Source organism: Strix uralensis, chromosome 22 (assembly GCF_047716275.1).
Source record: "Strix uralensis isolate ZFMK-TIS-50842 chromosome 22, bStrUra1, whole genome shotgun sequence".
NCBI lineage: Eukaryota > Metazoa > Chordata > Aves > Strigiformes > Strigidae > Strix > Strix uralensis.
This window is the reverse complement of record NC_133993.1, coordinates 9,693,453-9,716,369: the sequence shown is the minus strand read 5'-3', so window position 1 is coordinate 9,716,369 and position 22,917 is coordinate 9,693,453. Positions and strand designations below refer to the sequence as shown.

General features: G+C 68.6%; 4 protein-coding genes across 4 annotated transcripts; 1 reads left to right on the top strand and 3 right to left on the bottom strand.

Moving 5' to 3' along the window:
- Window positions 1-329: 329 nt before the first annotated feature.
- On the bottom strand, window positions 330-2,419 carry MRPL10 (mitochondrial ribosomal protein L10). The gene is made up of 5 exons (XM_074892299.1): window positions 2,339-2,419; window positions 1,984-2,153; window positions 1,428-1,592; window positions 1,192-1,336; window positions 330-957 (listed from the first exon to the last, which is right to left on the bottom strand). The coding sequence occupies exons 1-5, from the start codon at window positions 2,376-2,378 to the stop codon at window positions 707-709; spliced, it is 771 nt and encodes a 256-aa protein (XP_074748400.1). The 5' UTR covers window positions 2,379-2,419; the 3' UTR covers window positions 330-706.
- Window positions 2,420-2,763: 344 nt separating this feature from the next.
- Window positions 2,764-5,923, top strand: LRRC46 (leucine rich repeat containing 46). Its single transcript, XM_074891972.1, has 8 exons — window positions 2,764-3,022; window positions 3,122-3,212; window positions 3,307-3,415; window positions 3,848-3,894; window positions 4,064-4,173; window positions 4,857-4,926; window positions 5,221-5,381; window positions 5,517-5,923. The coding sequence occupies exons 1-8, from the start codon at window positions 2,764-2,766 to the stop codon at window positions 5,921-5,923; spliced, it is 1,254 nt and encodes a 417-aa protein (XP_074748073.1).
- SCRN2 (secernin 2) lies at window positions 5,914-8,943 on the bottom strand. Its single transcript, XM_074892292.1, has 8 exons — window positions 8,901-8,943; window positions 8,386-8,557; window positions 8,107-8,288; window positions 7,811-8,010; window positions 7,005-7,220; window positions 6,734-6,899; window positions 6,478-6,655; window positions 5,914-6,374 (listed from the first exon to the last, which is right to left on the bottom strand). Exons 2-8 carry the CDS (start codon window positions 8,554-8,556, stop codon window positions 6,216-6,218), a joined length of 1,272 nt encoding a protein of 423 aa, XP_074748393.1. The 5' UTR covers window position 8,557; window positions 8,901-8,943; the 3' UTR covers window positions 5,914-6,215.
- Window positions 8,944-12,873: 3,930 nt separating this feature from the next.
- Window positions 12,874-13,974, bottom strand: SP6 (Sp6 transcription factor). Its single transcript, XM_074892324.1, has one exon. It carries the CDS (start codon window positions 13,972-13,974, stop codon window positions 12,874-12,876), a length of 1,101 nt encoding a protein of 366 aa, XP_074748425.1.
- Window positions 13,975-22,917: the final 8,943 nt, after the last annotated feature.

The following is a 22,917-nucleotide window of genomic DNA, read 5'->3' as shown; positions in this document are numbered from 1 at the left end:
CCACCCGCGTCCCGAGTACGGGCGGACCCAGACCCCCCCACACCCGGATTCCCGGCGGCGGGTCGGCTCCTCTCCCGTACCGGAGCAGGGGGGGCTCTTGCCCAGCCTGTGCCCCCCCCTCCGCCCCCAGCCCAAGCGAAAAGGGCCAACCCACGAGCTCTGCCCACCCCCGCCCCCCAAAAGGCACCACCCGGGGCTCATTCCCCCCCACCCCGGGATTTCCTTTGCCCACCCCCTGCCCCGGAGCATCTCCTGGCTTCTCCCCACGGCCTCGAGGGGCAGGACCCCCCCCACGCACCCCCCAAATCCAAGACGAGGCCTCCAGCATCTCCACCACCACGTTTTAATGGACAGGACGGGGCTCCCCCTTGCTGCCCCGGTTTGGGGAGGGGGGGGTCGGAGCACCCCACATCCTCCCCCCCGCCATGCTCTGCCTCCTCCGGCCGATCCCAGCGACTCTCCGACCGACGGGGCCTGAAGCGCAGCCGGGACGTTCCCGGATGCCGTCGGTGCGGGCAGCGGGGAGCACCGGGAAGGGCCAGGACTCCCCAAACGGGCCGGTGATGCCGCAGGACCCTCAGTCCCGCCGCTGGCTGCACACCGGGGCCAAATCTTCCAGCCCTGACCCCCCCACCCCGCCCCTTCTCCGACTGCAGCTGGTGAAGAAGCCGAGTCCCAGCCAACACACGGGGCCCAGGGGCCAGCGTCACTGAGCCCCCACGCTCTGGGTGGGGGAGGGCTCGGTCGGGACCCCCGGCTCCCCGACTCGCAGCTGGTGGATGTGCTGATCCAGGAGAGCCGTGAGGTGAGCAGAGCCACGCTGGAGCAGGGAGGATGTTTGGGAGGGCAGGAGGGCCAGGGCACCCACCGTCTGCCCCTGGGAGGCCTCCAGCGAGGGCAGCTTGGCGAAATTCTCCACTCCCTGCCTGCTCAGGATGGTGTCGTCGATGCAGGCACCTGGAGGAGAGGAGCGGGGCTGAGAACGGGCGGCGGGGTGCCAGAGCCAGAGCCCTTTTGTCTTCCACGGACACACAAGGAAAAGCTCGCTCCTGCGGGCAGGACCCCCACCCCTCACTTTAACGGACACGACAGCGATCCTGCAGACACGGCCCCGTTCTGGAGGGAGAACCCAGCACCAGAGGAGAGCCCCGAGCGCGGCGCCGGCAGAAGGGGAGGCAGGGAAGCGCTCACCCAGGAGGTTGACCTGCGGCACTCCCTTCAGCACCCGCAGCATCTCCTTCACCTTCACCTCCGGGCTCACCAGCAGGATATTGCGCGCCACAAAGAGAGGGAGGAGATTCTTGTACTTGGACTGGGATAGCACGGGTCTGGCAATCTGGGGGAAGACAGCTCTCAAAATGCAGCTTTTCATCCCAGCAGGGTTGTCTCACTTCTCCCCCTGCAACCACACCAGGATCTGTCCCTACCTCGTTCAGGACAAACTTGACCTCGATGTTGTGCTTCCGGAGGTAGTGCCTCATCAACACCATGTCCTCACCAGGCATGGAGTTGTAATGACACACAGCAATCATCCGATTGTCCCGGAACACCTCCTCCACCTGCCGCCGTAACAGCCTGACGTAACCGTTGTCCTGAGGGGAGCGAGCAGCGATGGGCCAGAGGGCAACGGCTGCTGCCTCCCCCCGCTCCAACCCTGCAAACGGACCTACTGCCCTGAAATGCTGCCACAGATTGGGACTCACCTGGTTTCCAGTACTGGGATTACCAGCTGGGGCATCTCCCAGCCACCCACAACATAATGAAAAGGGGCAGGAAACACCCCAAAAAGCTCTCGTACAGGTGTCCAGCCAGGCTAAGCCCGGGGCAGGGCTGTCCTGGGGGTGTGTACCACAGCCTGGGAGGGCTGCGGACCCGCTGACAAATCCCCAGAGCAAAGCACACACACCGGGCGTGCAAAGCTACTCGGTCTCCTCGGACACTGAGGCCCCACAGCCCACAACGGCCACACGCCACAAAATTTACCTCCTCGAGCGTTTCCTTCGTGGGGGGCAGGCAGCGCGGTGGGATGGCCGGCCGCGGGGCCAGGTACTCGGTCACGGCCATCAGCTTTTGGCGCTGGAAGTGCATGGCCTTCCAGTGACGGGTGACGGCTTTGGAGCCGCGGCGGACGAGCTGCAGGGCGGGCAGCCAGCCTGCGGAGAGGGCGCACAGGGGGAAGAGCTCAAGGCCGGCGCCAGGGCCCCGGGCCCCTGGGGGAGGGAGTAAGGGCACGCCGGGCCGCATGCACACCCTCCCCCGCCAGAGCACCGCCCAGCATCGCCGCTCGCCCCCGCCCGAGCCCCGTAGAGACGCCCAGCCCCGGTGAGGAGCCCCTCACCCCGCCGCCATGGCGCGCCGCCACCGCTCAGCGCCGCCATCTTTATCGCGGGAGCGCAAAGGCTTGTGGGGAGGCGGCGGACCCGCGGCGCGCATGCGCAGAGAAGACGCGCAGGGCTGGCAGGGGGCGCCCGCTCGCCCCGCCCCTTCCGGCGCCGCCCGTCTCCTAGCAACGGGCACGCTGCGGCCTGCGCCGCCCCGGGATCCCCCGAGCCCGGCCCCGGCCCGGGGGTCTCTGTACCCCCCAGCCCGAGGGGCTTCGTCCCGGTGATCCCCCAACTCCACCCCGGGGATCTTTGTGCCCCCCAGCGCGGGGCCTGGTCCCGGTGACCCCCCCAACCCCAGTCCGGGGGTCTCTGTGTCCCCCAGCCTGGGGGTCTGGTCCCAGTGACACCCCCCCGACACCATCCCGGGGATCCCAGCCCCATGGTCCCCCCGGGCTCTAGGGTCTCGCTGCCCTACCTGGGGGTCCCAGCGCTGATCCCCCCCAGCTCAGCAGTCCTGTCCCCACCGACCCCCCCGGCCCGGAGGCTTCTGCCCCCCATTGCCTCAGCAGCCTTCTCCTTGCAGAGAGCAGTGGGGCCAGCCCAGCCCCCACGACACACCCACCCAATGGCCCAAGGAAGGGACAAGGACACGGGCCACACCCCCGCCATGGCTGACCTGGGGGAGACCCTGCTTGAGGGTGAGTGAGCCATTGCAGGGCCAGCTGACCTGTCAGCCCGGGGGGGTATGGGGGACTGGACCCCGCTAACCTGGGCCCTGTCACTCTGGTTTCCCACAGACTGTGACCTGACGTCCCCAGGAGTGACCCTGACCGACAGCCTCATCGTCACAAGGAACCTGCTGGTGGAGCCGCCGCGCCCAGAGAGCCAGTGAGGTTGCGCACAGAGCCCCTCCTCACCACCCAGGCTGGCAGGGAGGGGTCTCTGGGCACAAAGGACACCCCGAGCACCCCTCTTCCTCTAGATCCACGGAGCTGCTGTCCCCCTCGACCCTCCGCTTGGACCGAGAGAACATCCACGCTATCGGGAGGCTCCAGAGCCTGCGGGAGATTCACAGCCTCTACCTACAGCAGGTAAGACACTATGGCAGGCATGGGGCAGCGGAGATCAGCCCCGGTTCTGCGGGGAAAGACCTCGGGGGGACCACAAACACCCCCAGTTCTGCTCCAGCGTTTTGCCTCCCCACATGGCCAGAGGGGCTGGCAGTGCTCCCCTCTGATGACAATGCCACCAGCGTAATTCAGCGACGGTCTGGCATCAGCCATTCGGTGTTAAACTCGTTAAAACATTCGGTTTAAACCCACGTGAGGAGTCTCAGGGTTCTCCTGAACTCTCCACGCCATCGCAGCCCCGTTCCCTCTCTGCAAAGCTCCTGTGGCAGCGGTGGGATATTGTGTTGCCTCTGTGAGGTTGGAGCAATCCCGGGGTGCTTTGGAAGTCTGATTTCTCATGCAGTAGGAAAACATGTTACTTTTTTTTTTTTTTTTTTTTTTTCCCCCCCCCAGAACCAAATTGAGAAGATTGAGAACCTGGACTGCTTTCCCAACCTGCGGTACGGGCAGCTCCTGCCCCCAAGGAGTTCACGGGGCTCCCTCTTTCCTTTGGCAGAGCTGGGGGGGGGGTTTGAGTTGCACCCCCTGACAGCCTGGTGCCCCTGGCTCTGATCTTGGGGGCCGTGGTGTCCCCCCACCTCACACCACTGCTCTCCCTGTGCTCTGCAGGTTCCTCTCCCTGGCTGGAAACCGCATCCGCCGAGTGGAGAACCTGCAGCCCCTGCGACAGCTGCGCGTCCTGGACTTGTCCCACAACCAGATACAGACGCTGGACCCAGGTGGGAGGCAGGAACGGGTCTGGACGTGGCCTGGTTCTGCCCGAGAGGTGCCTCTGGTACCAGCGAAACACCAGCAGCCCCTTGGTCCGGGCACTGCCAGGGCCTCTGGCCCACAGGTCCCAGCCAAAGCCCCAGCAAAAGCCACCCTGGATCTGGTCTTTGTGTCCCAACGTGACAGCAGAGCTCTGTGACCAGGTTTGACCGTCCCTTCCGCTGGCAGACTCCAGGTGTCTGCTTCCACCTTGTGTCCTGCTTCGGCAGAACATTTCAGCGGCTCAGATCAGACATGGGGATTTCAACCTCATGGCAAAGCTGCTCCAGCCCTCACAACCCTTCATGCACCTTCCAGCTGGCTCCTCCCGTGGGTGATTTTTTGGCAGAAGAAGGAGGGACAGAGGGAAAATAGCTCCCTCCCTTCCTCCTGGCTTGCAGATGGGGATGAGAGAGGGAAAAGTGAGGGCCTGGGAAGGGGACAACCCTCAGTCCTCACACAGGAGTGTGTGTAATACACATTCCCACCCTCCCTGCCTCAGTTTCCCCAGCTGTGAGGTGAGAGCTGGGGCTCATGGCAGGGCTGTGGCCTCAGGAGTGGGTGAAGAGCTGCGGGGGGTGTGGGGGTTTGGTGCAGAGGGGGGGCTCGGGTCCTGTCTCAGCCCCTTTCTGCCTTCCCTTTATCCCTGCAGAGGAGCTGCCCCGCGACCTCCGTCTCCTCGATTTAACGGGAAACGAATGCACCCGCCAGCACGGGTACAGGTGGGTCAGGGGAGCTGGAGGGGGAGAGCAAGACCCCCAAACCACGCGCACCCCTCAGCAGGGTACAGCCCCCCCAAATATCAAATACAGCCTGAGCCCCCCCACCCCAAACCCCAGAAATCGGAGTCTCTGCCCAGGTTGGGCTGGGGGGTGGGCTGCACGAAGCAGTGACAGGGGGGTGCAGTGCTGGGGGGGCTTAGTGCCAGGGGTTCAGTGACACCCCAAAACCCTCTCAGAGCCCCGAGGCGATGCCGTGTGATGGGGGAACGTCTGCTTTTCCTCTGGTGCTTGCAGGGAGCTGGTGGTGGGAGCCCTGCCCCACCTCCTGCAGCTGGACGCCCATCCCATCCCTGGCAGCGTGGGTGAGGAAGAGGAGGAAGGAGGCTCTTCCAGCAGTGAGGATGAAGACGACGAGTTGCTCTCTGAGCCAAGCTGCCCTTTCACTGCAGGCCAAGGTGCTTGGACTGAAGCAGGACACGTTGGGGGTGAAGCAGGCCGGTCCCTCTGTCCCCAAGGGTGACAGGAGTGGCGGGGAGCTCAGGTGTCCGCGCCAGGTCTCCCGTAATTCTCCCTCCCTCCACCCCTGGCAGATTTCTTTGCGGATCTGCACTGGGAGCTGGCCGGGCGCTCGCGGCAGCGGCGGAGGGAGGCCCTGGAGGAACACCGGACCCGTCTGGAAGAGCTGGAGGAGCTGCGGGAGCGTCGGGGTTTGCTGCCGCCTCCCGTACGGCTGAGCCCCGGCAGGGACGGAGCCGCCCGCGTCGCAGCCCCAGCATCCAGGAGGTCTCAGCCCCGTCCCCAAGCGAAGCTGGGGACGCAGCTGCCACCGCTGCCAGGACGTGGCAGGCAGCACCCCTGCCTGCAGCCGCAGCGAGCTCCGGGTGGGAGCCAGCCCCAGACCAAGGCTCTGGAGGAGGAAACTCACGCCAAAGGAGCAAGAAATAGGTATTTACCCCGAATATCCCGCACCAGCACGGCACCGCACGGTTGGGATTAAAGCCTCTTTATTCCTACATCAGCCTCCCTGTCTGTCACGGAGCCCCCAGCCCCACCGCCAGCCCGAGGGGCCAGGCACAGGCAGCTCTGCCTGACGGTGCGAAAAGACGTGGTGGGCTGCGGGCAGGACTCCAAATCCTGCTCCACGGCCCTCTCCTTCCCCCTGCACCCGCTCCCCACCACGCCAGGAGGAGGCGAGGAGCCGGGACCAGGCACCAGGATGGTTTTTCCATCCCCTATCCAAGAGCAATGCCGTGGGGGGGGGGGGCTGAGCCCACCCACCTGCGCAGGGTTTAGGTGTAAAACTTCATTTCTGCCTCCACGCAGTCGAAAAAGAGGTCGGCCAGTTCCTCCGGGCAGGGGGTCACCGTCCCCTCCAGCAGCGCGTTCATCCCCTCCAGGCCCTGCTTCTCCAGATCCCGCAGCGTCTGCAGGAGCTTCTGGCCCCGCTCCTGGACGGGGGCGGGGGAATGGGGAGGGAGGAGAGTTGAGACCGGGCACGCTCGGGGAATTCCACCGAGCAGCAGCGGGCGGCTGGGGAAGGGTCTGCGGTACCTGGTCCGTCTCCATCAGCTCCAGCGCTGCCTGATGCCGGCGGTAGAGCTGGTGCCGCCGATCGACCGCGCTCTGGAACCGCGGGATTTGCTTGGCGGGGTCGTCCCGGAAGGTGGGAGATCTCACCTGCGGCACGGGCTTGAGGCCGGCCACGAACACAAAAGGCTTGAAGACGGACCTAGCGGAGAGAAACACCGGGCAGCTCGGGGCACGGCTCTGCTTTATGTGTCCCTCCCCTTCCCTGCGTCATTGTCACCTGGAGGGGTCAGGGGTGGCGGTGAAGAAGTGGACGCAGGGCACGGCGGGGTCCCGGGGCAGCACGGACACCATGCTGCCGGCCGTGCGGAATCCCTCCGAGTCCACGCAGATCCCGCTGGCCTTGTCCCGCAGGATGGCCATGAACGTCTCCGCCGTGATGTGACCTGGCGGGTGAGGCAGAGCCGCGTCACCGCCGGCAGCTCGGCCACGGCTGGAGTCACCGGGGTGAGCCGGGGGTGGCTGTCCCTGTCCCCTGTCCCCGTCCCCACCTGCGTGCTGCCGCAGCAGCTCCTTGCCGGCGTGGTAGCGGGCCTTGGCAGCCTCCATGCGAGCGGGTTGCGGCATCGGGGAGAAAACCTCAGCGAAGCTGAACTCGCCGTCACCACTCCACCAGCCCTGGCTGCGGGCTCGCTGCCGCAGCCCCGCGTGCTCGGCCGTGATCTCCCTCCCGATGCTGAGCTGGTTGGAGATGTTGCGGCTGCCCTCTGTGAAGGCCGGAGCACGGTCAGGCTCGGGGGGAGCGGACAGAGCTCCCCGTTCACAGAATCACAGACTCATCTGGGTTGGAAAAGCCCTTGAAGCTCCTCCAGCCCCACCAGGAACCTCACCCTGACCATTCCCAACTCCACCAGATCCCTCAGCGCTGGCTCAACCCGACTCTTCAACCCCTCCAGGGATGGGGACTCCCCCCCTGCCCTGGGCAGCCCATTCCAACGCCCAACAACCCCTTCTGCAAAGAAATCCTTCCTAAGAGCCAGTCTGACCCTGCCCTGGCGCAGCTTGAGGCCATTCCCTCTTGTCCTGCCGCTGGTTCCTTGGCTCAAGAGACTCATCCCCCCTCTCTGCACCCTCCTTTCAGGGAGTTGCAGAGGGCCAGGAGGTCTCCCCTCAGCCTCCTCTTCTCCAGACTAAACCCCCCCAGTTCCCTCAGCCGCTCCCCATCAGACCTGTGCTCCAGACCCTGCACCAGCTCCGTTGCCCTTCTCTGGACACGCTCGAGTCATTCAATGGCCTTTTTGGAGTGAGGGGCCCAAAACTGAACACAGTTCTCCCAGTACAACCGGTGCTCACTCACCTCGGATCCGCTGGGCCGCCCAGTACCGGCCGGCTGTCTCCAGCACCCAGGCCTCGGTGCGGTCAGCCAGCAGGAAGGTGTTGTGGTAGACGAAGGGCACCGGCTCCTCCTTGCAGCTCCCGCCTTGGCCGTAACGCTCCAGCAACGCCGTGATCACCTCCAGAGCCTCCCGGGCCGAGCTGCCCCGCTCCAACCCCAGCCTGCCGCGCCGGCAGCCCCCCGTCAACCAGCGGTGGGGTGGCCGGGGTTGCGGGGTGGAGAAGGGGGGACACACACACAGAAAACACGGTCCTCACCTCACCAGGTCCATCCCCAGCAGCGCCTCGTCCTCGCCGAGGGGCTCGCGGGTCCAGACACCCTCGTTGCCCACGCAGACACCGTGTTCGTTAGCGCCCATCTCGGCACCCCACAGCCAGGCGGGGCGGCTCAGCACCACCGCGTGGGTCCTCTCCGCCTGCTCGATCTCCAGGTAGGTGCACTGTGGGGTGGGGGGGACACACACAGAGTGGGGGCTGAGACCTGGCGCACTCAGTGCACCGTCCCCTGCAGCCACCCTGGCCTCTGCTCCGTCTCACCTGGACTTTGTCTCCGGGACGGTGGACGGCGGCGGGGACGTAGAGGATCTCCTGGACCTCGTGACGCGGGCGGTCGGCGTTCTTGCCGAAGATGACGGCGGGCGCCGCGGTGTGCGGCGGCAGCGCCACGAAGCAGTCGCAGGATGAGGGTGTGGGATCCCACCCCGCCATCCTAAAACGGGCCGGGGGGCGGGGGGGGGGGGGGGGGGAGGGGGGCGGGCAGCACCGAGAGGGATGTCACGCTCTTGGCCCTGTCCTGGATGTGTCCCCAGGGTCCCTTTGGGGCTGGCAGATGTGGGGACACGGGGGGTCTTAGGGGGTGATGTGGTCCCTGGACTTGGGGGGGACACCAGGGACCCCCTCCCGGGGTGGCCTGGGGGGCACCTCCTGCACTGACCGGAGACGTGTCCCCCCCCCCCTCAGTCCCCACTAACCGGGACCCCCTGCACCGACCGCGGACGGGACCCCCCCCCGCACAACCCCGCTTCCCGGGACCCCCCGGAACCCCCACGGACCTGCCGCTGCTCCCGCCCCGCCGCCGCCGCCGCCTCCCGGTTCCGCCCCCGCCCCGTCCCGCCCCGTCCGGGCGACGGCGGCGCCCGGTGGCCGGAGGCCGCACGGCGGCAGCGGGCGGGGACCGGCCCCGGCATCCCCGTCGGACGGGGCGGGGCGGGGCGGGGGCACCAGACCCCCAAGGAACCCGGGGACGGGGGTCCCAGGTCGGTTCCCCCTGGGGCAGGGACGGGGGACCCGGCTGTGAGCAGGGGACGGGAGGGTCCCATGGGGCTGAGCCCCCCGTGGGCAGCACCCCCATGAGCAGCACCCCGCGTGGGTAAAGTATAACCCGTGGGTAGCACCCTGCGTGGGTAGCACCCTCTGTGGGCAGCACCCCCCGTGGGCAGCACCCTGCGTGGGCAGCACCCCCCGTGGGCAGCACCCCGGCGTGGGCAGCGCCCCACGCGTCACGCCCGCCCCACGGTATGCAGGCAGACCTGCTGGGCAGCGCCCTGCCCGCGGGGGGGACCCTGGGCGCCCGCCCGGCGCCTCCCGACGTGCGAGGCCAGGCCAGAGGGGGGCAGGATGTGGCCCTCCTGGGAATGGGGGGGGCTCACCTGGGTCTCCCCCACTCCCACCCAGCCCCCTCCTGCATCCCCATCCCAAGCAGCCCTGGAGGCACAAGGCCAGGGTGGGGGTCAGGGTGCTGGAAGCCTGGATCCCTTGGTAAAGATGGGTGGGGGTCAGGGTGCCAGAGGCCTGGGTCCCTCGGCAGAGATGGGTGGGGGTCAGGGTGCCGGAGGCCTGGGTCCCTTGGGGGTCCCTTGGCAGAGATGGGTGGGGGTCAGGGTGCCAGAGGCCTGGGTCCCTTGGCAGAGATGGGTGGGGGTCAGGGTCCCTTGGCAGAGAGGGAGCCGGAGAGCCGGGGCGTGGAAAACACGCGGCGTTTATTCCAGTACAAAACCCAAACCCACAGCCCTGCAGCCTCTTCACAGCACAAACACTCCCCTCGCCGGGCGGGGGGGCACCCCTTGCCCCCCAGCTGCAGCACCCCTCGGGCCACCCCCCTCCCGGGGGTCCCCCATTCCCCTTCGAGCCCGCAGCCGCCCCTCGCCCCAGGGGCTGGGGGACGCCCGGGGCCCCCGCCTGGGCTGGTTCCTCCCTGCCCCGGGGAGGTGGCTCGGGGGTGGGAGACGCGGCGGTTCGGGGTGCGGGGCCGGGATCCCCACGCCGCAGCAGGCTGGACTGGTTTCGGCGGGTGGGAGCCGGCCTCCGTCCTTCCCCACCCGGTTTTACAGCCTTCATTGCCCCATCGCGGCAGGCAGGGCCCCGAGGGGGGGGTGCGGGGGCAGAGCACACCTGGGGCCCCTCCTTGCAGCCCCCCAGCTCTGAGCGGGGTGGGGGGCAGCCCAACGAGGCTGAACCCCCAGCCCCGGCATCGCCGTGGGACCCCCTGCTCAGCCGTTCCCTCCCCAGCTCACCCTTGGGGTGCCCCAGGTGCAGCCCCCCCCAAAACAAGCCCCAGCGGCTGCAGTGTGGGGTCCCCAACATGCCAGAGCCCCCGGCCACTGCTGGAGCTGAGCTTGGCTACCAAAACCGATGGGCCACTGGCCCGACGCTGACGCTACGGCACCCTGGACAGGATCCCAAGCCCCCCCCGCCCCGGGGTGGGTCCTGAGCCCCCCCCCGGGGTACTCTCAGCAGATGAAATCCCAGCCGGGGGGGGCACTGAGGGAGGATTTTGTGCTGGAAAAGGCAAATGCCGGAGTCGGGGACGTCCTTCGAGAGCTGCGGGCAGCCCAGGTCACCCGAGTCCTGCGGAGGGACGGTGGCAGCCGTGCTGGGGCTGGGGACACGTGTCCTCGCAGACCCCCCCAGCGAGACTTCACCTCGTGCTGGGTTTCTCCAGCCCCACGGCTCGTCCCTGGCCCCCCCGGCGCGGGGAGTGGGGGGAGCGGGGGCTGCCATCAGCCCCTTGCGCACCGATGGGGACAGGGACAGGGATGGGGATGGGACCCTTTGAGGGGTCCTACCCCCCCTCCCCACCCGTAAGGCCCACGGCCACAGCTTCGGCCCGAGACATCCACTCTGCCCGAGTGGCAAAGCCTGGCTTCACCTTAATAAAATAATAATAATTAATAATAATTAATTAATAATTAATAATAATAATAAAACAATCAAAACCGAAGGTCTTGGGGCGCCCTCTGGGCACGGACCCCACTCGACTTCACCACCCCCCCAGACCCCAGGGTGCTCCGAGCCCGGGCGGCCCCCGCAGCCCAAGACACGGCCCCCCCAGAGCCCCCAGGATAGGGCCATGCTGGGAGATCGGCCCCCCCAAATCTCCCCCCCTCCCCAGATTCCCAACTGGTGTGAACTGGTGCTGGCTGGGGGGCAGAGCCGGGGGAACCCCGGGTGCCCCGAGCAACCTGCGAGCCCCATCCCACCCAGCCCCAGCGCTGCCCCCCAACACACACCCCACCCCCCCCCAGGTCCCAGGTTCTGTGTCTCCTTCTGTGTCCAAGGGGTTCTGCCAAAATCGGGGGGTTAAGACCCAAAAGGTCTAAAAACCAAGTTTCATGGACCGCCAGTCAGGGGTGAAGGACAGATATGGGGTCCCCTGGGGAAAGGGGGACAGCCCCAGGGGAGGAAAGATACAGGGTCCCTGGTGGGGGATGCCCCGGGGTGTCCCTGGGAGATAGAGGGACCTGGGAAGGGACAGCTATGGGGTCCCCGGGGGGACAGGCAGCATGCACGGGGGGACAGGCAGAGGTCCCCTGGAGATACGGGATCCCGGGGAGGGACGGCTACGGGGCCACGGGGGGACAGGCAGCATGCATGGGGGGACAGCGGGGGTCCCCTGGAGATATGGGGTCCCCGAGGGACCTGTAGCACGCACAGGGGGATGGCTGCAGCCCCCAGCGGGGGGTCCCCGGGAAGGGACGGCAATGGGGTCCCCGGGGGACAGGCAATACGTCCCCTGCAGTCACGGGGTCCCCAGAGAGGGACGGCCAACGGGGTGCCGGGGGGGGAGGCGGGGGGTCGCGGGGCAGTGCCAGGCCGGAGGAATGTGGCCGCCCCGGCTCTCCCGGGGCCGCGGCCGCCCCGTGTGTGTTTCCCGCCCGGGGCCGCGGCGGTGGGTGTGGGAAAGCTGCAGGTGTGCGCTTGGGCAACCGCCCGCCGCCGCGCCACGCGCCCGCCGCGGCCCCCCGTGGCCCCCCACGGCTCACATTCAAGCAGGACTTCTTTTTTTTTTTTCTTTTTTCCTATTTTAGCCTCGATTTGGGCCAAAAAATGTGTTTGCACCCCCAAGCTAAAGCGACGCTCCAAGGATGCGGGACCCCCGCCAGCCCAGCATCCCCAGGCGGGACAGGGGGGGCTGTAGGCACCCCGAGTGCCCCCCTGAGTGCCAAAACCTTATGGGTGGCGAAAGAGCGGGGCCGGCACGGGGAGGGGGCTGAGCCCGGGGTGCCAACAGTTTAAGGGGGGACCACGGGGAGGGGGCTGGGGGGCTGCGGCCGCCCTCCCCGAGCAAAGGCTCCCGGGTTTCTCCTCTCTCCCTTTCTCCTTCTCCTTCCTCCCCTTTGGGCTGGACGTGCCCGGGCAGCGCCTGCTCCTTCGGCTCCCATTGATGTTCCTCCCAAACAGCCCCGCCGCCTGCCAGCAGCCTCCCGAAAAAAAAAGATTTGGGAAGCCGGGGGAGGACGGGGGGGGGGGCGGGGGGGGGGAAACCGGGGCGGGAGAGCGGGAGCGGGACAAGTGAAACCGCCGCGGGGCAGCTCCGGGCGCTCCCCAACCGGCACCGCCGCAGCGGGGGACGGGGCTGTGCCACCGGCATCGTGTCCCCCCGCAACCTCGCCACCGCTTCGAGCACAAGGTGCCAGCCCTGCGCCCCCACCCCCCACCCGCACCCCAACACCCTTCAGAGACCGGCCCCAAAGGGTCCCCCCCGGCCCCCCACCTCCATCCGTGTCCCCCCCGGGGCTCAGCGGCTCAGTTTGTGGGGGCGGCGTTACCCCCCTCCGACTCCCTCTTGCCTCCCTTGCCGGCCGACGGGTCCCCGGCGCCCTTGACCTCGGGTTCGCCCCCGTCCTTGCCCCCATCGTGCGTCTTCATGTGCTTGCCCAGGTGGTCGCTGCGCATGAAGACGCGGCCGCAGACGGGGCAGGCAAATTTCTTGGCGCCCGTGTGGGTCTGGAGGTGCCGCTGCAGCTCGTCGGAGCGGGTGAAGCGTTTGCCGCAGAAGAGCCAGTTGCAGACGAAGGGTCGGTCGCCGCTGTGCCAGCGCAGGTGGGCTTTCAGGTGGGACGTCTTGGCATACGCCTTCCCGCAGCCGGGGATGTGGCAGTTGTGTAGGTGTTTGCGTTTCACCCCCTCGGGGCAGGGACCCCCCCTTTCCGCCTCCTGGCAGTTGGGGCAGCGACACGCCGCTTGCCCCCCGCCCCGCGGCACGGCACGACGGGCACCTTTCGGTCGCCCGCTGCCTTCCGCCTCCGGCCCACGGGGTTCGGGGGGTCCCTCCAGCGCCTTCGCCCCCTCCGGTCCCAGGAGATGCTGGGTGGGTGGGGGCAGCAGGTGGGTGGGGGGAGCGCAGAGCTGGTGCTCCCCGCCGCCGTACCCCCCAAGGGCTGGTGGCAGCCCAGGGTGCCCGGGCACCTGCAGACCCCCACCCTGCCCGGGGGGCAGCTCCATCCAGCTGGCTCCGGCGTGGAGGTCCCACCAGTTGACGCCTCCATCCTCACCGGGGGGACCGGGATGGGGGGGCCGAAACCAGGGCTCGTAGGGATGCGCCATGTCCGGGGCGGCCGGCAGCAGCTTGGCGTAGGCGCCGGGGGCGGCGGGGCCGTCGTCGGGCAGCTCTAATCGCGGGGGGCCATGGGGCTCGTAGGTGCCGGGGGTGGCGAAGGTGGCGTCGGGACCCGCCAGCGGCAGCTCCGGGGGGGGCAGCGGGGAGGTGAAGTCGGCGGCACCCGCCGCGGCGCTGCTGCCGTGGGGTTGGAAGGGCTGCAGCGGCTGCAGGTCCAGGTGGCTCGGGGAGTTGCGGGGTGCGTCGGAGGGCTGGGTCCCCAAAGAGCCGCAGACCGCTGTGAGCATTGCCGGGCGGCGCGGGGCGGAGGCACAGACAGACCTGCAGGGCCAAGGAGGGATGGGCGGGGAGGGGGGGGGGGGGGGAGAGAAGAGCTGTGAGAAGAGAGGGGGGCACACCTCCTCACCCCCCCTCTGCACGCTGGCACAGGGAGGGGTTTGGCACCGGCGACACCGATTCCCTGTCCCGCACCATCACAGTCCCACCATGCCATGGGTGACGGCGGCCCCCCAGCGCCCGCGATTTGGGGGACACCCCGCAGCCCGGTGTGACACCAGGACGGTGGCACTAGGCGGGGGGGGGACCCCCTCAGCACCCGTCCCCGTGCCCCTGGCACAGATACAATGCCGGTGGGTCACGGCTGTGGCCCAAAGGGGTCGGTGCCTAATTCTGAAATCTAAGGAAGCCGCCAGCATCTGCCTCGTCCCCTCCCTGGCCACGTCCCTCCAACTCAGCCGGGGTCCCCACGGTGACGCGAGTGACGTCCCCAAGCCCCTGCCCCAACACTGGGGGGACACAGCACCCACAAGGCCACCCCGGCTCTCCCTCATCCCAGCCGGGCTGGGAAACCATCGCCCCCATCTCTGCTCCTGCCTCAAGCCCCCAGCCCAGCTGGGAGCCCCCAGGCTGCTGGGGGTGAGGGGGGGGGGCAAAACGCAGCCAGGGAGGGGGGGGCTGCACCCCCGGGGTAGTTGGCAGCAGGATGGGGGAGCGGAGCTGGCTGCGGGGAGGCAGCGGAGCCCTGGGGCCGAGCCGCCGGCAGCTCTTTGAAGCCAGGCTCTAGGCTGCCTTCGCCCGCAGCCCCGGACCCCCGGGCACCCGCTGCACCCCCAGACCCCCCGGCACCCGCTGCCTCCCCGGCACGGCGGCCGTGACTCAGCGGGAGCTGTGCAAACCCCACTGGGGATGGGCCCCACCCCAGTGTCGAAATCCACCTGCCGCCACCAGCTCCCGCCCCCCGACTTCCCACCGGCGCTGCGGCGGGGGGCAATCGAGACCCCCCCCTTCCCACAAACCCCCACTGTCCCTTCCCACCACTGTCATGCTCTTCCAGACACCCCCACATCGCCCCCCCCCAGCTCCCCGCCACCCCCAGCCTGTCTGGGACAGGGACAGACCCCCAGGGAGACACCTTGGGGGGGGTGCTGACAGCTTTGGGGTGGGGGATCCCGTGCGCAAAGAGGCCAGACCCCCAAAGCCCCCCGATCCCCAGCACTGAGTTCAGGGCGGGGGGGGTCCCCAATGCTGAAGACCCCCCCAGCTGCGTGGGGACACCTTTTTCACCTGCCAGGTGGCACCGGGGAAGGCAGGGGGACCCTCAGAACAGCGGTGGGAGCTGGAGGCGGGGGGCAAAATCCCCCCAGCAGAACCCACCTCCACCTGCACTACCAACACCCACAGGAGCTCGGCGTTGAGCCGGTGCTGGGGTGGTTGGGGGGGGACGAGCCCCCTGGGACTGGCAGCCCAAGCAAGTTTTGGGGTGCTGCTCCCCGGGGGGGGCTCAGCTCTGCCACTCCACCCCGGGGGGGGGGTTGGCACCAAATTCAGAGCCACGTCCTCGGGACCATCCCTGCCTCCTGGGGATGCCAGTAGGGTAGGTGATGGCTGGCACCGAGGGGGGGCCATGGCTCCCACTGGTCCCCAGTGGGGTCCTGAGCCCCCCCAGCCCGCTGCTCCCCGTGGGTGTGAGATTGGGGTCAAAACCACAAAACTCCACGGTGACAGCCCGTCACAGGGCTTTGGAGTGGCAGCTGGCACTGCACAGCCCCCCCTCCCCCGGATCTGGGGACAGAGAGGACTTTGCAGGGATGTCCCCCAGCCCCCCAACCCCGACAGGAGGAGAAGGGACCCTCCACGGGGTCCCGGGCAGGTCCCACCCGACACAGACCTGGCACGGCCACGCTGAGCTCCGGGCCGCGACGGCCGTGGCTCTCCCGGTGCGCCCCACTCCCAAACACTCCCCCCGGCTCGGGGGGGTCCCACGGGGACCGAGTCCCCGACCCACGGCCCCACCACGCGCACCGAGACCCCCAGCCGGGCCGCGCCACCTCCACCGCGGCTACACCCTCCCCAGCTCCAAAACCAGGGAACCAGCCCCAGTGCTGGGATTTGGGGGGGGGGGGACGGGGACTGGGAGGGACCCCCTCTCTTTGACCCTGCCCTGCCCGGCTGCCCCAGCCACGCGTGGAAGCTCCCAGGGCGTTTTTCCATCCGGGAATGACGACAAAAATCCCCAAGGGCCCCCAGCGTCCCCCTCCTTGGCGGGGCTCGACGACGCGTTGGCCATTTCACCGCAGGGAAACTGAGGCACCGGCGAGTGATGCGTCCCCGTGAGTCACGGTCCAGGCTGGGCAGAGGCGGCTCTGCCCGTCTCCCAGCCCCAGCCGGTGCCTCGCCCCACGGCGGGGCTGGGCAACCAGCGCTGCCCGCGGCCCCCGGCCCCGGCTCCTGCCCGGCCGGGCTCGGCGAGCCCCGACGGGTGGGTCGGGGATGATGGGCGGGGGTGGAGCTGCGAGTTTTGGGGTGATGCTGAGGGGTTTGGGGTGATGCTGCGCCTTCAAGGGGTGATGCCGTGGGTTCGGGGGTGATGCTGCGGGGGTCGGGGGTTTACGCCGCGAGTTTCGGGGGCTGATGCCGCCGGTTCGCCGCTCTCACCCCCACCGCAACGCTCCCCCGGGCCGGAGCGAAACTCCCCCGGGGCTTTGTTTGGCGGAGGGGGGGGCCACAGAGAGCCCCGGGGGCGGTGCGGGGGGGCCCAGCCCCCTTGCCTTGCACTCTCGCACCGGGGCTTGGCACCGGCGCGGGGGTCGCAGCCCCGTGGGAGGGGGCTTCGCGCTGTGAATTGGAGGGGGGGAGTCGGGGGGACGGGCGTCTCGGGAGGCGAAGGGGCCGGGAGCCTCGGGGCTCGGTGGCCAGTGGACGCGGCGGGGCGGCAAGCAAAGACTTGCCGGGGCTGGGCTGGGCCGGGGCGGCGGAGCCGCCAGCAGCACGTTCCCAGCCGCCGGTCGGGGCGGCCGCGGCACCGTGACCCCGTCCCGGGGGGTCCCCGTCGGGGGTCCCCGCGGTCGCCCACCCTCCCGCCGCGGTGGCCGTCGGGGCGATGGAGGCGAGCAGCGCCCGGAGCGGAGGGGGGGTACGTACGGGTCTAGCGGCAGCGAGCTCCGGGCGGCTCCGTCCTCATCGGCGTGGCGTGGGCGCTGGCTCCCGAGGGGACCCCGAGGGACCCGCGCGGCTCCCCAGGGACGGGGCACCCACTGGGCCGGGCGAGCAGGAATGGCTGGGTCCCAGCCCGGCTCCCGGCTCTTCCCTCCTCCCCACCGTCCCAGCTCCACCCCTCCCCGGCCCAGGTGATTTTAACCCTTGGAGGCAGAGCCCCAGCCCCGCCGCTTGACAGGAGCCTGGTCCCGGTCCCAGGATCCGGCGCATGAAAGCGGAGGGAGGGGACGGGAAGTTCGCAGCAGACACCGCAAACAGGGGGGTAATTAAAGAAGAAAGAAACAACCGCCTCCCTCCCGCGCCCGTGGCCGCCCTCCTCCTGCCGCCCTCCTGCCAACCCCCCCCGGGGACCCCCGCGCACCCCGCTGAGCCCAGTTGTGTGTATGTCCCCCTCCACCCGACGGTGGCACAGAGAGGTGGCCGCCTTCTCCTGTCCCCAGCGATGTCACCCGTCCCGGTGGGGGGCTCGCTGCCCCCCCCCGCCCCGTCGCGGCTCAGCCCCGTGCCGTGGGGTAAATGCGATGGGGGTGCAGGGGAGGAGTTTTGGGGTCAGACCTGGACGTGTTGCGGGGAGCGGGATGCTGATGGCAGGATCCACCACAACCCAGGTGGATTTGGGGCAGCCCAGAAGGGTCCAGGAGGTCCCAGCTGAGCCTGTCCCCCCTCAGCCAGGGGTGTCCAACCCTCCCATCTCCCCTGCCCCCACCACCGAGGCTGCCAGCGCAGGGGGCTACCGGGAGGGAGAAACCCCAGGAGCTTCCAGGTGGCAACGCCAAGGCCAGAGGAACCACTTAATCACCAGGGCGTTGTGTCCCCATTTCCACAGCCAGAATCCCCAGGCCAGGCACGAGGCTGGCTACTGGTGGCCACAACCCCTCGGGGACCCTCGTGGCCCTGGGGGAAGCCCACCCGGCTCCAAAACCCATGGGAAAAGGTCTTAGTGCCTGGGCAGAGCCGGGACCTTCGGCCGGCAGCACCGTGAGTCCGGCTGGCCAAGCCTGGCGCGTGGGAGCCCGCATCTCCCCGGTATGCTTGCCAAGCACCCGGCCGGGCGGAGGGTGCGGGGGAACTCCTTCGCCCTGGGGAAAACTCTCCTGGTTTTCATCATCCCAGGGATGGCTCCACCGCCGCCGCCGCCAAAACGTGGCTGCCTGTGGGCTGAGCGTGGCCCCACGGCTTGGCCAGGCACCAGAATGGGGACCCCAGGATGGGGACCCCGGGATGGGCAGGGGCAGGGCAAGCTGCCAGTGGGGGTTTGGCTGGGAATAGATGGGTGGTGAACACACGCTCCGGTGCCCAAATGCTCTGTGGGGCATGTGGGGGGATTCAAGGGGGACACGGGGGGTCCCCAGCCCCGGGGTCTCGCTGCCTCTCCTCCCCTGCGCCTGCCTGGGAGGTGCCAGTGGCCATTCCTGTGGCCACGGGGAAGGGGGATGCTCCAGCTCGGGGACAGTTTGGGCCAGGGTGGTGGCCCCGGGCTCACCGGCTGCCTCCCAGGCGCCATATCGCGGCCGCCGGCAGCTCTCCGGGGCAGGGAGCAGTTGGCACTTTGCATGTGCAGCTCCGGGCACTGGCCAGAGCGATCCCCAGCCTGATCCCAACCCCCATCCCGGCTGCGCCACCACAGGGAGCGGGGACCCCACGATGGGGACACTGGCCGGGATGTCCCCCCCGGCCCCCAGGAAGGATGTACCTTTCCCCATGCACATGTGGCATGTCCCTTCGCTCCAGGGTCTCCTCCCAGTCCCCCCAGTGCTTCAGGGACTGGTGGTGCGGGAGGGAGATGGGTCCCTGGCTGGGGGTCCCAGGTGTTGGCTGCTGTGGGTCCTCTCCCACCCTGGTTCTGAGTTATGGAGGGGCTGCGGGGCAGGAGGACGTGGGACACCCTGTGCCTCCTCCGGGGACAGGGATGAGGACCTGGGAAGGCCGGGACTCGCTCATGCCACCAGCACCGGGCCCCAAGGACCCCCTAGGATCCACCTGACCCACCCCAAAACATCGCTCCTGGGCTGGGGGGGAAGGAGCTGCTGGGACGTGGCCGGGGGCAGTGAGGGGCGGTGGCGGGGGTGGTGGCCCAGGGCTCTGGGGACCGTGGGGACAGTGGGGACGGGGGTCTGGGGGGGACGGGGCCTCCTGGAGCCACCTCGAGTGGAGCTGGAGCCCCATCTGGGACCACACATGGGGAGGAAAACGCACCAATGCGGGAGGATTCCGGGGGGGCATCTCCTCGCCATGGAGCGTCTGAAACCCCGAGCCGTGCCTTGAAATTACAGCTAATTACAGAGCCCATTTGCATAAATTACAAGGCGAGAGGCAAATGCCTCCAACCCTTCCAGAGTGCTCAGGCAGCAGCAGCCGCTCCAGCCGCTCGTGGGGGACCAAGGGGCTGGGATGGGGGGGGGCCTGGGGTCCACACGGACCCGGGGCAGGGACAGGAGGGGTTGGTGCTCCCCAAAACTGCAACCGGGCCCCCGGTGCACGGGTGGGGGTGAGGCAGCAGCCTCCCCCTGCACCCCCAACCCTCGCCCCACTGCTGTCCCCAGAGCCTGGCCCTGATGGGGGGGGACACACGGCCCTCACTGCGCCCCGATGGGTGATGGGGGGGATGAGAAGGGCTGGTACGGGGCATGGGAGGGGCACAGCAGAGGGGTGTGGGGATACCCCTGTCCCCAGGGGGAAATAGGGGTGGGGAGATGGAGGATGGAGGGAGGGAGGAGGAGAAGCACCTCCTGGTTCCCCCCCATGCCGGGACCTGGAGGATGGAGGGATGGGGGTGGAGGGATGGAGGGATGTCCCCCCAGGCCCCAGGAGGATGTTGGGGGGACGGAGGGACGGCCAAGGCCCCTCCCGGCCCCGGGGCAAGAGCACTTCAAACGGCTCCTGGCTCGGGGGAACTGACGGCAATTTCCTCCGCTGCCATAAAACAAATTGGTGTCTGTGGGGGGAGCGGGGGCCGGCTCAGCACTGGGAGTGTGTGTGTGTGTGTGTGTGTGTGCAGGTCCACGCGTGTGCCCACATGTGCGGGGGGGTTGGGGGGGATGCGTGAGCCCCCCCCCGCGCTGCGCCGGGTCCCTGCGTGTGTGCACGTCCGTGTGCGTGTGCACCCACCCACACATGTGGGTGCTGAGCTCCACGGAGGTTGGGTGCCCGGGAGCGGGGTGCCCTGGGGTGAGGTCCCTGGGGGGGGGGGGACTTGCAGTGGGTGCCACAGGGCTGCGCCGTCTGGGTCGCCCCAGCCCTGGGGGGAGCCCCGGGAGTGGCCGCGGGGCCTCAGACGGGGAGAGCCGAAGCACTTGGATCCTCCCCCAAGGTTTTGGGGGTGCTGCCCCAGGCCCTGCACCCAGACAGCCCCGGGGGAAGGGGGGTGACGCTGGGATGACCCTGCAGGGTGCAGCTGCGGGGGGGGGGGGGCACAATGCCAGGTGGATCAGGTAGGACTGGGGGTGGCCCTGGGTGCTCCCAGTCCCCATGGGGGTGTCACAGCCCCGTGTACCCTCGGCTGAGCAAAACTGGCGCCCAGTATGGGGTCCCTCAGCCCAGACTGGGACCTGGTGGGATCTCCAGCACCCCCAGGGCGGGGTCCCAAATCCCCATACCCGGGGTAGAGCTGGGGGGGACACATCCCCGTCCCCAAGATGTGCCATCATGGGGATGAGGATGCAGCCCCGTGCCAGCCGTCGTGCCCCCGGGGACGCAGCGGAGCTGCGTCCCCGGGGGCACGACGGGTGGCACGGGGCTGTCTGCCTGGTCCCCGGGGGGACAAGCTGAAGGCAGGGCACCCGCCTGCCTGGCAGAGATATCTCTCGGGATTATCGCGACAGGCTTCCCCTGCCCGCGGTGCCGTGCCAGGTCACGGCGTGCCCCGAGGGAACGTTTCTCACCAGGAGCAGGAATTACTGTCGGGACTCGACCTCTGCGACGTAGCGACGGAGCTGCCGGCTCGGTGTAGTTTTAAATAAGGGTTTTAATTAGTCTCATGTAATCTCCCTGCCTATCTGTGCCCGACCGGCCCGGCTGTCAGTCACAGTGTGGGGAAACCTGCCTGGCACGGAGGTGGGAAGCACCCGGCATCGCGTACCGGGGATGGGGACGTGTGGGTGCAGCGGGGACAGGGACACATGGCTGCGCTGGGGATGGGGACACTGGGGATGGGGACAGTGGAGATGGGGACACATGGCTGCGCCGGGGGTGGGGACACTGGAGATGGGGACACACGGCTGTGCTGGGGATGGGGACACTGGAGATGGGGACACACGGCTGCGCCGGGGATGGGGACAGTGGAGACAAGGACCCATAGCTGCTCTGGGGATGGGGACACTGGAGATGGGGACGCTTGGCTGCACTAGGGATTGGGACAGTGGAGGTGGGGACACTGGCGATAGTGACACTGGAGATGGGGACACACGGCTGCGCCGGGGGTGGGGACACTGGAGACAAGGACACGCAGCTGCCTCGAGGACAGGACACGTGGCTGCGCTGGGGACAGGGACACTGTGCTGCACCAGGGATGGGACACACGGCTGCACTGGGGACGGGGACACGGTGCTCAACCAGGGCTGGGGACACATGGCCACGCTGGGGACAGGGATACGTGGCTGCCACAGGGGACAGGGCCACACAACCACACCAGGGACAGGGGCCACCCAGTCGTGCCACTGCCACCTCCCCCCGGCGCGGGGCTGTGCTGGGACCCCCTTGGGGTTGGGGTTGTTGGGGAGCACCCAGCCACCCCCCAGCCCATGGGGCCCCACGCCAGCCTGTCCCCATCACCAGTGGCCCCACGGGGCTCAGAAGAGGCGTGGGAGCAGCTCTGTTCTCTGTGGGACCAAAGGGTGGACACCAGGCCCTGGACAGCGGTGACAGCACCGTCCCCCCTTGCTCGCTGCACCCCGGGAAGAGCCTCCGCAAAACCACTTTCTAATTCTCTGAAAAAACAATCAGGAATGGTTAATGACCTCGGCTGGGCGCGGGGACAGGGACGGGGACGGGCTGGCGGCTGAGGAGGTGCCGTAATTGTGGTAATTGAGCGTGGGCTTGGGTGCTCTTCCCACGCCGGGGCACATCCCGCTGGCACAGGGCATGGGGTGGGTGGCAGGGGGCTTGGGGACAGGGACTGCAGGCATGGGGACCACGGGGGATGGCGTGCCCTCGCCCCGTGACACAGCTCCAGGTCCTCTGGGTCCTCCTGGTGCAGCCTGGCTCTGTGGGGGTCCCTGCCTCGCTGCGTGAACCTGTGTCCCCATGTCCTTGTGTCCCTGTGTCCCATACCCCCATGTCCTTGTGTCCCTGTGTCCCCGTGTCCCCAGTGTTCTTGTGTCCCTGTGTCCCATACCCCCATGTCCTTGTGTCCCTGTGTCCCCGTGTTCCCAGTGTCCTTGTGTCCCCCATGTCCCCTACCCCTATGTCCCCGTCCCAGCCTTGCTGTACCAACCCCATGTCCCTGTCCCCTCTCTCGCTGCACAGACCCTCGTCCCTGTGTCCTCGTGTCCCCCGTCCCAGCCTTGCTGTGCCAACCTGTGTCCCTGTGCCCTCTCTTGCTGCGCAGACCCTTGTCCCCATCCCCACCTCACTGCATGGAGGTGGTACAGTCGGAGCCGTGGGGACGGCCCTTTCCCAGGGACGATGACAGCGATCGTGCCCGCGCTCGCGTCCGCGCCGGGCTCACAGCCGAGAGCCGGCGTCACTGCCCGCCTGGGGAAACTGAGGCAGGGAGCGGCAGGCTGGGACTTGTCCCG

Bases quoted from the DNA above. Each gene is read 5' to 3' on its own strand.
- LRRC46 (XM_074891972.1), top strand. From the start codon at position 2,764: ATGGTCCCCCCGGGCTCTAGGGTCTCGCTGCCCTACCTGGGGGTCCCA. The intron at 3,213-3,306 runs GTGAGGTTGCGC...CTCTTCCTCTAG, and splicing joins CCGCCGCGCCCAGAGAGCCA to ATCCACGGAGCTGCTGTCCC. The intron at 4,174-4,856 runs GTGGGAGGCAGG...TTATCCCTGCAG, and splicing joins GATACAGACGCTGGACCCAG to AGGAGCTGCCCCGCGACCTC.
- SCRN2 (XM_074892292.1), bottom strand. From the start codon at position 8,556: ATGGCGGGGTGGGATCCCACACCCTCATCCTGCGACTGCTTCGTGGCG. The intron at 8,289-8,385 runs GTGAGACGGAGC...CCCACCCCACAG, and splicing joins GTCCCGGAGACAAAGTCCAG to TGCACCTACCTGGAGATCGA. The intron at 6,900-7,004 runs GTGGGGACGGGG...CTCACCCGCCAG, and splicing joins GCTGCTGCGGCAGCACGCAG to GTCACATCACGGCGGAGACG.
- SP6 (XM_074892324.1), bottom strand. From the start codon at position 13,974: ATGCTCACAGCGGTCTGCGGCTCTTTGGGGACCCAGCCCTCCGACGCA.
- MRPL10 (XM_074892299.1), bottom strand. From the start codon at position 2,378: ATGGCGGCGCTGAGCGGTGGCGGCGCGCCATGGCGGCGGG. The intron at 2,154-2,338 runs GTGAGGGGCTCC...CCCTCTCCGCAG, and splicing joins CGGCGCGCCATGGCGGCGGG to GCTGGCTGCCCGCCCTGCAG. The intron at 1,593-1,983 runs GTAAATTTTGTG...CGCTCCCCTCAG, and splicing joins CGAAGGAAACGCTCGAGGAG to GACAACGGTTACGTCAGGCT.